This window comes from Strongylocentrotus purpuratus, unplaced genomic scaffold (assembly GCF_000002235.5).
Source record: "Strongylocentrotus purpuratus isolate Spur 01 unplaced genomic scaffold, Spur_5.0 spur5_scaffold_9, whole genome shotgun sequence".
NCBI lineage: Eukaryota > Metazoa > Echinodermata > Echinoidea > Camarodonta > Strongylocentrotidae > Strongylocentrotus > Strongylocentrotus purpuratus.
Window position 1 is genome coordinate 19,847,383 of NW_022145615.1, and position 15,149 is coordinate 19,862,531.

At 36.2% G+C, this 15,149-nt stretch overlaps 1 protein-coding gene across 2 annotated transcripts in view; it reads right to left on the reverse strand.

Moving 5' to 3' along the window:
* The window catches only part of LOC591166 (high affinity cAMP-specific and IBMX-insensitive 3',5'-cyclic phosphodiesterase 8B), a 72,261-nt gene that overhangs the window by 48,482 nt on the left and 8,630 nt on the right, over positions 1-15,149 (reverse strand). For both annotated transcript variants that reach the window (XM_011670944.2, XM_011670945.2), the window contains exons 2-3: positions 9,714-9,770; positions 3,696-3,886 (exon numbers count right to left, since the gene is read on the reverse strand). In XM_011670944.2, coding sequence (XP_011669246.2) covers positions 3,696-3,886; positions 9,714-9,770 — 248 coding nt within the window. The remainder of the gene's footprint in view (positions 1-3,695; positions 3,887-9,713; positions 9,771-15,149) is intronic.

Consider the following 15,149-nt stretch of genomic DNA (forward strand, 5'->3'; position numbering starts at 1 on the left):
CAATCTTCAAAACAGGAAGAGGTACCACTTTGTACATTTTGTAAAAATCACTCCTACTGCAATGGAGGTGCTACATAAAAAGCCTTTGTTTCCCCCCTTTCAAAGAATACCTCCACCTGTGTATCATGGAGTGCACTACTTGTGCATAAATGAAAATTGATTACATAACTTTCATGAGCACGTATCCAGCATTTTGTCTCTGTGTATTACACAATTTGGTCTGCAATGACCTTTATTTGCTCATGCTCAGACTGTAACTATGAACTGGCTCATTAGCTGGTATTGATAAAAGCAGAAAAACAAGAGAAAACAAATTGTGAATGTTTGAGCATTATGCAATCAAAAATAGGTCCAATAAGTCATGAATTTTTGAAGTTGTTACCAGCGAAACACTAATTGCAACTATGTGTCATATCTTGCGAGTTCTTCTCCAATACGCTATATACACAGAAATTCATGAACTGTAAATTTCTCAGTTATTGATGAGAGTAGATTTGCTTCATACAGGCTGGGGTTGTATAGAATCGTACTTGCAATAACTATATTTAGGGTGTATGTATCCCTTATCCCTTTACATTCAACCATTTATACAAATTGCCCTCTTATTCTCGCTTTCAATATCGACCTAAATGTTTGTCCCTTTTGGGCACTCGACCCCCCCCCCCCCCCCCCCCTTTCTTTCTCCAACTCTCTCTCTCTCTCTCTCACTATCTTTCTCTCCTTATTGACAAGAAAAATAATAATGAGAGCCAGGTGCATTTCCTCCAATCTACATGTACCTAGACCAGTTGTCAAGGTCAAAACTAATCAATTCTTGAAAGAAAAGAAGAAAAAAAACTTACATTATGGCACTGAAAGACCAATGTTTATTGACAATGCTTTCCAAAGTCAATCTTCCTTGAAATCATTTCTGAGCTTTTTCCCTTTTTTTGTTGATGCAGGCAGGACCAGGCATGATAGAAACGAAGTATGACCTTTCACTATCAACTGTGGGCTTTCAAATGAGATTTGTAGGACATAGAAAAATCAATACTGCCAGATTTAAAGCCAGAGGGTACACAAGCCTACCCAGGCACAGGATGAAGCTAGCTGTCTTATAGAGAGAGAGACATTCTTAGGAACATTAAGGAATATGGAATTATAAGTTCTAAACTAAAATGTAACCAAACTTATATTGCCATGTTGAGGTACAGCTCTGATTGTAGATGCAGGCAGTGTGTACCTCTTTCAACTCACATGAATAAGAAATAAGCAGAAAACTTTGTGGATCTAATTTCTGAATTGACAGATTTCAATTATTTATATTTTCCAATGTAGATTATGTTGAGGCCAAACAAACATACCAACTATTTTTAAACGGAAATGTATTATAAACCTAGAAATTGAACAAATGATTTGTCACTAATTTTTCTATCTTTAAAGGGGAAGTTCACCCTGATATTATCTTGGTTTCAATAAAAGAAGAAAATGAGAAAAACAAATTAGTGAAAGCTTGAGAAATACTAGTATCTGATTAAAAATAGGAAAAGTTAGGAATTTTTGAGGTTGTAATCAGTGAAACACCAATTGGCAACACTGTGACATATCTTGCAAACCCCTCTCCAATTTGCTCTGTTCACAAAATTTCATACACTTCAAATTTTTTTTTAGTTATTGATGATGGAACAGACCTGTTTCATACATACCGGTAGGTTTTATACACACAGATTTGCACTAATCATATTTAGGGTGAATCTATGATTTTAGATTTTCTTGAGGGGACATCACCAGATACATCACAGTGTTGCCAATATGTGTTTGATTGATTGATCAGAACTTCAAAATTTCATAACTTTCTTATTCTTAATCCTCTCATTTTTCTGCTTCTATAAAAACCAACTTAATATCAGTGTAGACTTCCCCTTTAACTGTTTTATGTATGTCTTTCAATGATATGTAAAAGGTGTGACCGGAATACAATGCTTTCAGCAATCATATTGAAGATAAGCTATCACTGGAAACTGGCCATTTTCTTCGAAGGAAAAATAGTATTATGATAATATAATGCTGACATTTCGTCCCTATTTTCACGAAGTGACGGTAGTGAGGAAAATCGTAACGCAAAGTGAATGCAATTTTTTTCACTACCGTCACTTCGTGAAAACAGCGATGATTTATGTATCCATCAAGATGGGGCTCATAGGGTGCTTATTATTCCATGATTGTCAACAACAAAAAATCATTTTGTGAGAGCCAGGTTTCAACTCATAACAATGCACAGGGTAAACAGCCTGCAGGCTCTGAACATTTGATACAAATGTAATATTTTATGCAGCTTTCTTACAGAACACTAACTTTGGCATGCAGCAGACTGTGTATAATTTGTTCATCTCCCGAATCCATTCAACAGCGATAAATCTGGATCCTTAGCAAGAGCTTGGGAATCAAGAACGACTTGATGCGCACAGGGTTCAGTGCAGTGCACCTTGTGTAACGAAACCATCAGTACCTCCGATGGCATTTTTAATATGCACACAAAATAACTTATCCTACGTGTGCATGTGGACGTGTATGTGTGGAGAGATATAGGCTTTAACCGTGCAATGAAAAGACAGTCAGGTAGACGATCATGCTAATCAATTTTCTTCCATCCATGCAGTTCTGCTTAAATCTGTGTGGCGATATTCAAGCATACACTTACAGATTATACAGTCTTGGCGAGGAGATTGGAGGCGAGCTTGGCTCTGTATGAATGTGTGTGTGTGTGTGTGTGTGTGTGGGTGGGTGGGTGGGTGCGGGTGGATGCTTGTGTGTAGGGGTGTTAGTATTTATACATACTTCAAATGACTCTTTGTTTAATTATATTAATGTATAAGTAATTAATATTAATATCGAACACATTTATATATTTTATTCAATTGTATGTTTTTGTTTGTATTTCTCATTTAGAGGAATAAAACTAAATTACAAAAACAACAAAAAGCATAGAAGTGTGGGTGGGTGCATGTGTGGGGGTGGGTGGGTGAGGAACGTGTGTGTCTATTTATGTGTTTTTATGTTAAGGGGAGGTTAGCAAGTAAAAAAGCAATAAGTTTTTTCCAATCTTTAAAGTTTCTGCAAGTTACTTGTCTATAACCTTGCAATTTTAAATGAACTGTCCGGAGGCTATAAAGTCGCTTTTGGAAAAAGGGATCATCTAGAAAACAACACAGGCATATATACAGGAATACACAAATATGTGGCAAAATCTGCTGACCAAAGTGATAAACTACTTTAATACTGAAGCATTTCAAGAGCAATGTTACTTGCATACATGTATCATAGCTTCTGTGGTCTTCTGTTTAGACTTAAGAGATAATGCCTGCTTACTTATCTACTTAAATCTTCTTTTTGTTACAAATTTCATGATACAATGATACATTTTTGTGGCAACAGAATATCAGACAAGTAATACTTACTCTCTCATCACTGCTCTGGTTGCCCTAGTTCTGTCTCAATTTTACCCCAAACTTTGTTATATCTTCTGTTACCTAAATTTTGCCTAACTGCTACAGTCAATTAACACTACTCATATATTTCACAAATGACAACCAATCCACGATACTTTGCGGTTCCTTGGACAAGCCACTAACATGTGTTTTTCATTTCTCTCTGTAATTACCCCTTTCTTTTTACTTCTTTTTCCTTGAAAGACAAGAAAGGGCTAAAAAATTTACCTGCAGAGGGCCACAGCATTGAAGCCTTTGGTCGTCCTGTTGTCGATGATGACGACGTCATGCTGCTTCTCCAGAAAGCACTCCAAGGCGTCGGTGGGGTTCCTCACGATGTTGCACTTGTAGCCCCCCTTGTCGGCTGCCCACCAGAACCCATCGCTCTGAGCGTCTTCTTTGGCAAACACCAACATGATCTGAAATGAGCAAAGGCCGAAAGGGTGAACCATTAATGTTTTTTGTTGGTAAAACAGTAACATGATGCCTAAATACACATACCAAACATCATTTTGAAAAATCTTTGTATTTTTTTGACTACCATTTACACTTATCTTATGGAAAAACCCATCAGAAATTGTTGGTGTTTACTGATATATTTCGGTGAGTAGCTGCACAAGCGCTACTTGTCGCTACTCTTTGGTTATTTGTCGTGTTTGCCGGAAGTTGCTTTGTAACTCCCGACGAAGGACTGGAATATGAGAAAAATCAATGAGTTTTGCTTGTAGTGTAAACGAAGCTATATATGATCGGAAAGAAATGATAAGGTAGGTTCAAGATTAATGAGGGTGAAGATAAATTACCAGGCGCTTTCTTCGGCAAACATCAACATGATCTGAAATTAGTGATGTGAAAGGCTGAAACATTGACAAGACGGAGCAATGGGCACCTTCTTGGCAAATATAACATGATATGAACCAGTGTGGAAGGGTCACATATCGTCGCTGTATTAATAATGTTTGAGATACAGTACCAGGCATTTTCTTCGACAAACAACAACATGATTTGACAATTAAATGATTGAGGTAAAAGGGTGAAACATTTATGAATGTTGAGAATAAAGCCATCATCATCTAATCAAGCAAACACAGTGAACAGGGTTGAACATTTAATGATGGTTGAAAAATTGCTCTTGGCATCTTCTTTGGCAAACACGGACATCTGCAGTGTAAAGTGAACAAACTAAAAAGTATAAAGGTAGTTGACTGTTGAATTAAAGCAAATAGACATCCTCTAGCAGTAAATTTTTTTTGTTTAGATAGCATTATGTGAAATGGTCCGAGTTTGAGCAGGATTGGGATAAAGCTTTATGCATGAACATGGATATTAGCAATGTAAAAGGTTTAGATAACAATGACAGTCACGATAAAGCCCAGAGAATTTTCCCAGGCAAACATCCTTGTGGAACACCGGTGTGGCCAACAAAGGTCTACAAACATGTCGCCGTCTGTTTGGTAGTTACTCACATATTAATAAAAAGAGTTAAAGCCATTCTAGCCCTGAACAGACAATGTACATGATGGTTTTAGATGCCATTTTAGTTTAATCATAAAACCTATTTAACAAATATTTACAGTATAAGTGTATGAAGCCTTGCAGAAACAAAAAATTGTATATAATCTAAAATGGTTAAAAGAAATTTACTGTCTATTCAAAACTGATTACATGATTTAAAATTTTAAAAATATGGTACCCTATGGTATATGAGAACAAAATATGCCTACACGCTGTAAATCTGTTCATCATTTGGACATATATGCATCCATTGGGCACAGATCTGACTTCGGTTGAGAATTCAAGAAAACATCAATCTCTTATTAGATGGCAGCCAGATGTTATGAATCATTATTCACTTCGGTCTTGCTCATTCACTCTCTACAGATATTGTAACCACTGTAATGGGAGGTAAATAATCTTGCAATCCATCAACTTAGAAATACATGTTACCAGTAATTCTTTTCTTTTGTGGAATGGGGGTGGTGTAATCGAGAAAAATAATGCGCAATCATTACATCAATGCAGCATCATTTCAATGTAAATAGGACGTTTCGGCAACGTGTTTGCATGGATCTGAAAATGTATTATGAAGAGCAATTACCGATGTTTGGACATTATTGTAGAACAAAAGAGCAAATATTGGTTAATGAGCTTCCTGACCTGATTATGTCAAACCACCATTAGTGAATGAATGAGAATGGGAGAGTGAGGGAGGGAGGGAGGGAGGGAGGGAGGGAGGGAGGGAGGGAGGGAGGGAGGGAGGGAGGGAGGGAGGGAGAGAGGGAGGGAGGGAGGGAGGGAGGGAGAGAGAGAGGGAGCGAGGGAGGGAGGGAGCGAGGGAGGGAGCGAGGGAGGGAGCGAGGGAGGGAGGGAGCGAGGGAGGGAGAGGGAGAGAAAGAGAGAGAGAGAGAGGGGAAACAAATGACTGAGTAAGAAATAGGGTAACATAATGCAGATTAAGAAAATGTCTGATTAGAGAAAAGGAGGATGTTAATTCATATTGTAACACACATCTTGCTGTAATTATATAGCAGACCGTCATAAAAGATATATTGGAAATAAAAATAGGCAAAACTTAACAGGAGAAATAAATGGGGGAAATGGGAGTACAGAAAAGAGCAGGGGATGGAAGTGAAGCAAGGAAAAGAGGGAGAGAGAGAGGGAGGGGGAGAGAGAGAGGGAGGGGGAGAGAGAGAGGGAGGGGGAGAGAGAGAGGGAGGGGGAGAGAGAGAGAGATAGAGAGAGAGAGGGAGGGGGGATAAAAGGAAGAGAAGGGACAGAAGAGGGAGAAGATGAAAGAGAAAGAGAAGCTAGAGAAGAGAAAGTGGAATAGAGTAAGAAGAGAAGAAGAGAGAAAAAGAAAGGAAGGAGAGAGTTGAGGATGAAGGATAGACATGAAGGAGAGAGGGAGAGGGCTCACAAGCGAGAGAAGGGAGAAAGGAGAAAGATGTAGAAAAAGAGAAGAATAAAAGAAGAGAGAGAGAGAGAGAGAAGCAGAAAAGGAAAAAGGGATATAAAAAGGTTGGCGACCCTAGAAAATGAACGTGAGTGGCCATGTAGTCCCAAAAAAGTACATGTTCGTGACCTTCACTTCAATTCACAGCCACATTAGTCAATAGTACATTTAAAAAAATACTTCCTCTTAGATAAATAGAAATCTATCTGGAAATGAGGCCTCAAACAATGGCCCACAGAAAATCTCTCATTCGTATTTTCGGCAGCAGACATATTAAAACGACTGTAGAACAAAACACTTCATCCCACCCAGAGGACATCTTATGATTCATGTCGAAAAATCTTCATATCAAGCGGAAAAGACATATAGATCTTCAAACACTATATGGAGGTTTCTTGGAAAAGCCAATATTATGTGCATTGAAGCTTTTTCTCCAAATCTTTCTATGCATGAGCATCCATATGGAAAGAAAGATTCCTTCTCAGAAGCAATCAAACTTTATGACTATTGTGTTAGTAATTTAAAATGCTGTGGCATACAATTTCAATTCCCTGGAGTAACTGGTTGTATTATTAAATTGCAATAGTTATTCAGTTTTATTGATAATATTCATACATAACCCTTTCCAGGGCCTCGTATTATAAAGAGTTGCGATTGATCAAAATCAATCGCATGTTTGTAGTCTCCTATCTCTTATGTACACAGTTGCGATTGATATCAATTGCAAATAAGTTGTAATTAATATCAACTGTTTATAAGATGGGGCCCAGCTAATCTTTAATATTGTATTTTATCTGTATGAACCAAGAATTGTAAATAGACAACATTTTTCCAATTTGTCTCCATTATTACGTAATTACAATGTTTAATTTTATGTTTGTTATCTTGCAAATATATGCAATTCAGCTTATCGTGGGGAAAAAATGTTGTCTACTAAACCATTAGGAATTGAATTAAATGAAATATAAAAGAGACAAACTTCTGAGACTCCAAATGACTGTTGCACTTCATTTCCCAGAAAATCTGGATGGTAATCTAGGATTCAATTTACTTATTGGTCACGACACTCTAACATTTCAGTGAATCCATATAGTCTGCTGATATACTACACGTCTTACACAATGGGAATGGAAAAAAGGAATTGGAGAATCCATCCATGCCTAGCAATAGCAACTCATATCAATCTCCCATAGTCTCAAAGAGGGAATCTGATTGTCTTGAATTTATCATGCACGTCGTGTGCCATTGACACATCACAGGAAAGTCTTGGTTTGTTTTCCCAAATTACTTCGCACAGCATGGAGAACGCTGCATGGCACGTACTGCATGGTGTGTAAATGCTGCATGACTGCATGCATACCATTACTAACAGTAGTTTCATATTTGTCAGTGTGCGATCACCTTCTTGTCTTTGTGTATCGGAAATATTAGGATATTAACTAATAGCAATGGAAGATGATCGTTAATGCAGGTTGCAATGTCTTGCAGTTTAAATGTCTTCTGCATCATTCAAACTTTACAATTCATACATATAGTTTCAATGTTGCAAACCCTAATTCATAGATAAAATGTCTTGATATAAAGAAGCACTAATTTTCTGGATTAATAATATAATATTGATGTAAATTGGAATATCAATGACACTTCAACCAAAGATGATTGATAATTGAGAGTGCAGATCTAGTGTCTTGAATTTTAAATCATCTTGCATCATTAAAACCTTTTTCATCAATAAGGTTTCACTGTTGCATCATTTAGAACCTTATTCATAAATAAAGATTCAATGTCATCCTCTACAGAATCTGTCATATACTTGAAATAAATGCATAAGTTTCTGGATTACTAAGATGATATCAACCACACTTTTATGAAATATGATTGATAATGCAGAGTGCAATGTTTTGAATTGTTAAAGTCCTTTGCATCATTCAAACTTAATAATTCATAAATATAGTTTACATTTAAATTTTGAATCATGAGAACCTAATTCATAGATATTCAAATTTGTATTATGAAAATTTTGTTCATGTATATAAGGTTTCATCGCCATACTTAAATAATCTTTGATGTACTTGAACAAAATGGAATATAAAAACATTCCATTTCTAGACTACTAATATTATGGGAGGTAGAAGAAATGCAATGTTGTACACTCTTCACTGTCTAATACACATCTGTTCATGATAGAAGTGGAAAATGTTTCTAGCAACTTCATTTGTGACGTTGAGGTTCATTGAAAAATATATTCATGGAACAATTAGGACCTCGCTTTTGACAGGCGATCCACTCATATTCTCCCTACGAAAATGTGCAAACATAAAGTAGGGTGTACATTGTAAAAGTGCCTAATGGACATGGTACTAGATTTCAATCAATAATGGACTTGCATTGTGATTAATAATATAAAAGCTCCCTTATTGAGGCACTAGCTCACTGATTTGTTATGCACTCAACATTCAATGTCTTGGTCCCCTGTGTATTCAGTCTCCCCCACACAGCTATAATCACTTCATGATTATGCTATTTCTATGGAAACCGTACCTCAAGAGAAATCGTGGGTACAATGACATCACAGCTTTTTATTTCTCTGTCCAACGATCTGGGATGGTATCAAGATTACGTCAGCTCAAGGTAAAAGCAGGACAACACATTCACATGAAGTTAAAAACAGTTTTTAACATAATTAACTGTACAACTTTTTATTGTATACAAATGAATATCTTAATTTTTTTAAGCCACTTAAAGATCACATGGCCTTAAAAAATAAACCTTTTCTGTAACATATCAGTTATACTAATGCATTACTCACATAATAATTATTGCAAATATACAGAGGCATAGCCACGGATGACGAGGCAAAGAAGATGCTACCCCCCCCCCCCTCCAAAAAAAAAGGAAAATACCCCTCAAAAGAAAGGGGGAAATTATAGGAATATATACATGTAAGAAATACATACAAAATTTCATTCATTTCCAAAGAATTTGATTAATCATGGATCCAATTTCCCAGAAATAAATAAATCATATTAGTAAAACTTTACTTCACTCAGTTGACTTATTGGAGCACCAAGTTTCAATGTCTTTTGATCTCTACATATAATTGTAATTTCTGGCCACAAATATATAACATGAAATGAATCCACTCATGATGTCAAATTTAATTGAAATTACCAATTTCATGCTGACATTTTACAGAATTTTCAGTAATTTTACAGGAAAATGAGTTTGACACTTTAAACTCCATAAATCGCCAGATTTAATGTTTTTTTTATTACCAGTATCTTTATACTTACTTGCATAGTAGGATGAGAGAGCCTCATCGGCCCCAGAGTCACTTGATTCGCTGAGCCCTGTAGTAAAACAAACAAAAACAGAACCATTTCATTCATAATGAGCTATTAATTATCGAATGGCAGACTTTACATACCATATGCTTTAGCAAACATTTTCGAACAGTACCCGGATGTACTATCTTCAAAATTGGATCCGACAATATACAATACACATATATATTACAAGGCTTAACACTAGCAGTGGTCTGATGGCCCAGTGCCATCAAACTGCTATGTTGGGCAACCATCTAAAAAAGTAGAGAAGCAACTGCCCAATACCCTTGTCAGGATTACCTAATAATTTTGTTTGTTAATTTCATGAGTTACATTTAAGAGCAGGTCTTGCTTTATTCTCTTGTTCACATAATTTGTAAGTTTATTAGGAAGACAACTAAATACAGATAAATGACAGGAGAGGGGAGAGGTAATAGGCAGAGAAGAAAGATGCAAAGAGGTAGAAAGACAAAGTGAATCGATTGACAGTAATCAAAGAGACAAAGATAGAGAAAATAATCAATTTTTGAGAAGATTGTCATTTGCAAATTTAAGTTTGGAGTACAGGTCACCCTAAAAATCAAAATCAGTAAAATTGAGTTAGCATCAAGCTAAGCCTCAAACGAAAATGCAACACAAGCCCTGACCCTATCTCTGACACCATGTACATGTCTATAATGGACTCTAAAAGCTTGAAAGCAAAGTACAGGAATATGTCAATGGAGTAACAACCTCTCAAACATTCACCTGTCTACATTTTATCATAATAATTCATCCAGATTTATTATAATCATTATTATTATGGTACCAAAGTTCTTGGAAAAATAATATTACTTTTACCAGTATATTTTTAAACAAAACATTAGATGACGTAGTTGAGAATATCAAAAAACACTTTAAATCAAAATATTGTTGTATGAAAACTTGAAAAGTGCACGTTCCAGAGTTCATTCTAAAACAATATAGCACTACATTATTCATATATTTCCTTGGTGCACTTCATCAAGACCGAAGTCCAAGGTTGGAATGTTGTTGTTTTGTGCAATTGTACACATGGAAAAGGATACAATATCATGTGGAGCAACAATACACATACGAACTATTCATTATATGAGTAAAGGATGTTGGGATATCATCATTTGTTTCCTTCTTCTCTTGCCAAAATAAATGATTTTAGTTTGATTTTCATGTCATGAACTTGAGATGGCCCTGTAGAAGGGCAATGGACTCTATAACCAAGGTCCTGGATTTAAAAACAAGGACCTAGTATAAATATGGGTCAGTGCCCTCTGCTAAGGCCTTTAAGGACTTAAGTAAAGTAATCCTAAATGTCCTAGTCCCTAGGATAGGAATTCAAACCATTGGTTCACTGGTTGTTTACTGTAAAACCAGAAAGTTTCATGACATGAAACAAAAACAAATGAAAACCACAACAAAGATCACAGTAAGAAACTGTCATTTATCACAACATTTACACAACTTTGCTGTTGTGATTTCCATTATTTGGCAAAAAAATATATGAAACTTTCAAGATTATTAACACTCAAAGTATAAGCAGGAGAAGTTTATGCTTTCACAATATCTACAATACAAACATATACTATTTTTTTCAGCTATTAACGTCATAAGTAGATTTACTCATTCTTAATGTTAACTAATTTTTTTCTTCAATTATCATTATTATCATTTTCTATTTCATAGTAAACACAACTGATACAATCTTCAGGATAAGCCAAATAGGGAAGATTGGACACATACTCTTTGGATATCATTTAAAAACTGGATGGAAAACCAAAAAAACATGAATACCATTCTAATCAAACAAGTAAGAACTTTTAAAAAGGAACAGGAAGTCAGTCATACATCAATGGCTTACACACAAGTAGTTACCGGTAGGTACATAACTGCATGAAGTCATGAATCAAGGGAAAAGAAAAAGAGCAAACCTGCAGTTCAGACTAAATAAATGATCACTCACCGATAAGAGGGAATTTCCCCAAAATGTTTTTTTCTCATAGATCTACTACTAGACAGGGATCTACTATCAATAACAATAAAAAGTTATGACTTCTATCCTGTTTGGGCAATATTAATGCCTACTAGGATTTATGAAATTAAATAACAGTGCAATACCATCATATCCTGGGTTAAAAGTCCCCAAACTCCACTTTTAGCAAAACGGGCAGGCCGGATTCTAGATTCAACGAATATCAATCGTTTTAACAAACCTGATAAATGTCACTCTTGCAATTTTTTCTAACAACCCATTATGCTGTACCGGTAATCCGGTATTCATCATTTTTGTACGGTGTGAAGCCTGCATATTTCATTCAACTGATTAAAATTACAGAAAGTCAGAAACATATTCATTATTGGAATTGGTTAAAATTCGCTGAAATTGTATTTATACTTGTATTTCTTAATTCTGTATATGTGTACATGCTCATTGTAATTCTACTTTTGTCTATTGTAAATATTGTTTTATTTTTTAATGATCTGTAAAACAATTTCATAACTAAGCCATAGGGCAGTGAAGATGTGTTTTAAATAAATCTTGAATCTATGTTCTAAAATATCAGATACTTGACACATGCATGGCATGGATAAATTTCTTGGAGAAGGAAAGACGAATTCATGGCATCAATCACAGAAAGAGGGAGGGGTCATCGTAGGTCAATACCTGAAACTTTATACTTCCAATCCAATCACAGGGCAAACCCTTTCTTCTTCATTACCAGCTTTTGAGGCAGAGTTCGAGCGAGGAGGCCATGGGCAAGAGGAAAGAAAAGCATTTCTTCTGATTGGGGTGAAACAACATTCAACATGATCCCGGGTTGAACCAACATGATCCCAGATTCCAAGTGTCATCTAGTGTTTTGGCATTCTTCAACAAACGAGACAGACCCCTATGCATGCATCCAGTTTGTATGTTGACTACCATGTCTACAAGTTGCTGCGTCTTACACAAAACTACAATCCGACTACCTAGGCAGAGACTGCATCAGCAGTCACAATTTTGACAGCAAAACCAAATAAAGCAGCCTTCTTTTTATTTTATCTGTCTAAAGATTACGACAACCAGCAAGACACATCTTCCTTCAACATAAGCATTACCTGGGCTAGCTGAAGTACTCATCCATCATCACAGAGCAGGTTATACATAGTTTTGAACGCTGGGATCAACCTGGCTCAAAATCAAGTCCCCTACTCTGAGCAAATCCAATATGATCCAACATGACGGGAACCATACCACTCTAATCTTCACACTTCCAGTGTATAGAGGCGTCTTGGGTCAACTGGCAAAAGAAACTTGGCAGGGATGCACAGGTCATGGGTTCAATCCCCGGCATGACACCAATGTAAATGGCAAGACATTCAGGCTTCATCTGACACTCTTGAAATGGGTGCAGTAGGTTGGTATGGCCTTTACCCTAATTGAAATCTACTTGCATTGATAATGGTTGCTGGAGTTATATTAAAAGCCAGGGTAATAATTGTCCGAACTTTGACAGGAGATCACAGTTTCGTGACACAAATGTCATCGCCTGAAGGGAAAGACGTTAACCCTATCTGTCTCTCTTGACCCAGGTGTTGGTCAGGACGTAGTACCTGGTAGGACTCATTCCTTCAAATGTACTTGGCACTGGTAATGGTTGCTGGAGCTAAAGCCTGGGCAATCATTTAAACAAATCTATTTGGAAAGTAAATGTCATACAAGACCAAAATGTATACAGGTGCCTGGACCAGACCCCAATAAAAAATTATATGGCACCCTGTGTTAAACAGGTACCATGAAGTGTGAACCTGAATATTTTTTTGCTGAAGGGAGGGAGGAGGGGGGGGGGGCTCATCAATAAGAGGCTTTTATAGCTTTTATCTGTGACAAGTCTCCTGTGTCATGATATTTTCATGTTCATGGAAATATTATGTCAAGTGCATAACAAACAAGACTTGAACTGTATAAACACACCAAGGCCAATATTAAAGAGGAAATGGTCGTCCATATTGCCACAAAATTATTTACAATGCACTTAATGAACCACAGCCTATTTGTACAAAACAAAGATGTGCAGCTGTGAGTGACATGCTATCTACATTGTATCTCAAATTTAAGCTTCTGCAGATCAATATAATTAAAAAACTCACAAGAACTTTATAAAATATCACGGAAATCGATCAATCTTCAAGCAGGGGGTGGGGTTGTATAGATAGGGACAAATGCATCTCAGGTAAATACCCAAGTGGATGCAGAGTGAATTTCAAAAAATATTGGTCGAGGGGCAACTGCCCCATAGCTGCCCCCCCCCCCCACATTAACTTCTCTGACTCACAAAAGAAACATTACTCTGTTAAGGAGCGCTTGGGATACACCATTACTGCTCCAATGATACATGTACTTGTTCAACGTATCTAACCTCCTTATATACTTCACATACTACACAATATAGTAAATTACAGAGAAAAATAATATCAAATATCCCAAATTGATGAAATGTATCTCACCAGGAGTCCCCTTGGTACCTGACCCGGTTACTAACCTCTTTCTTGTTTGCCCCATCATCCATCGCCCTGGCAACAACTGATGCCTGCACAAGAGCGGCTTAGGAAATGGCTACGCAAGAAGGACCGATAAGATATTGTGCGTCATCAAAATCATCATAAGTCTTTTTTTTCTTCAAATCTGACAGATTTTCAAGACATATAAATCTGAGAGGGATAAGCATTGCTTTTTTCCCTTTTCCCTTTAGGGCATTAATTTCGAATTCTTAACTGCAAAACAGCAGAAAACCATGATATGTTTTTTTTATTTGATAAACACTGTTATCCGTTTACTAGTGTATCACTCCATATTGCACTTCAATTTTGATATTTGTTCTAATCTGTCAGATTTCCAAGACAGATAAATGCAAGAGGGATAACTGTTGCTCTTTTCTCTTCTCTTTGTTAATGCAAAACAGCAGAAATGTACTATGATATCAGTTTAATAAACACTTTAATCTTTTACTAAGAACCACAAAATGTTGTGAATATATTGATTTGATACATATGTTGTTGATTGATATTCAGGATATCTTTCTTGTTGTGTACTTTTAGTTTCAAAATGGAAAAACAGAAAGTGATAGCTTCAATATGGCTGAAAGTAGTAGCAGTAATAGTAGAAGTAGCAGAAATTATAGTAGTAATAGTACTATATGTAGTAATATATGTAGTAGTAGTAGTAGTAGTAGTAGTAGTAGTAGTATTAGTAGTAGTAGTAGTAGTAATAGTAATAGTAGTAGTAGTAGACTTTATTTGATAACTTGTTTAGCACAAGATTAACATGCCACAAGGTCTATAGATAACAACAGAGAGGTAATTCTAAAATATAAAAATTAAAACTGGCTTCATGCCTTTGTCAATGCA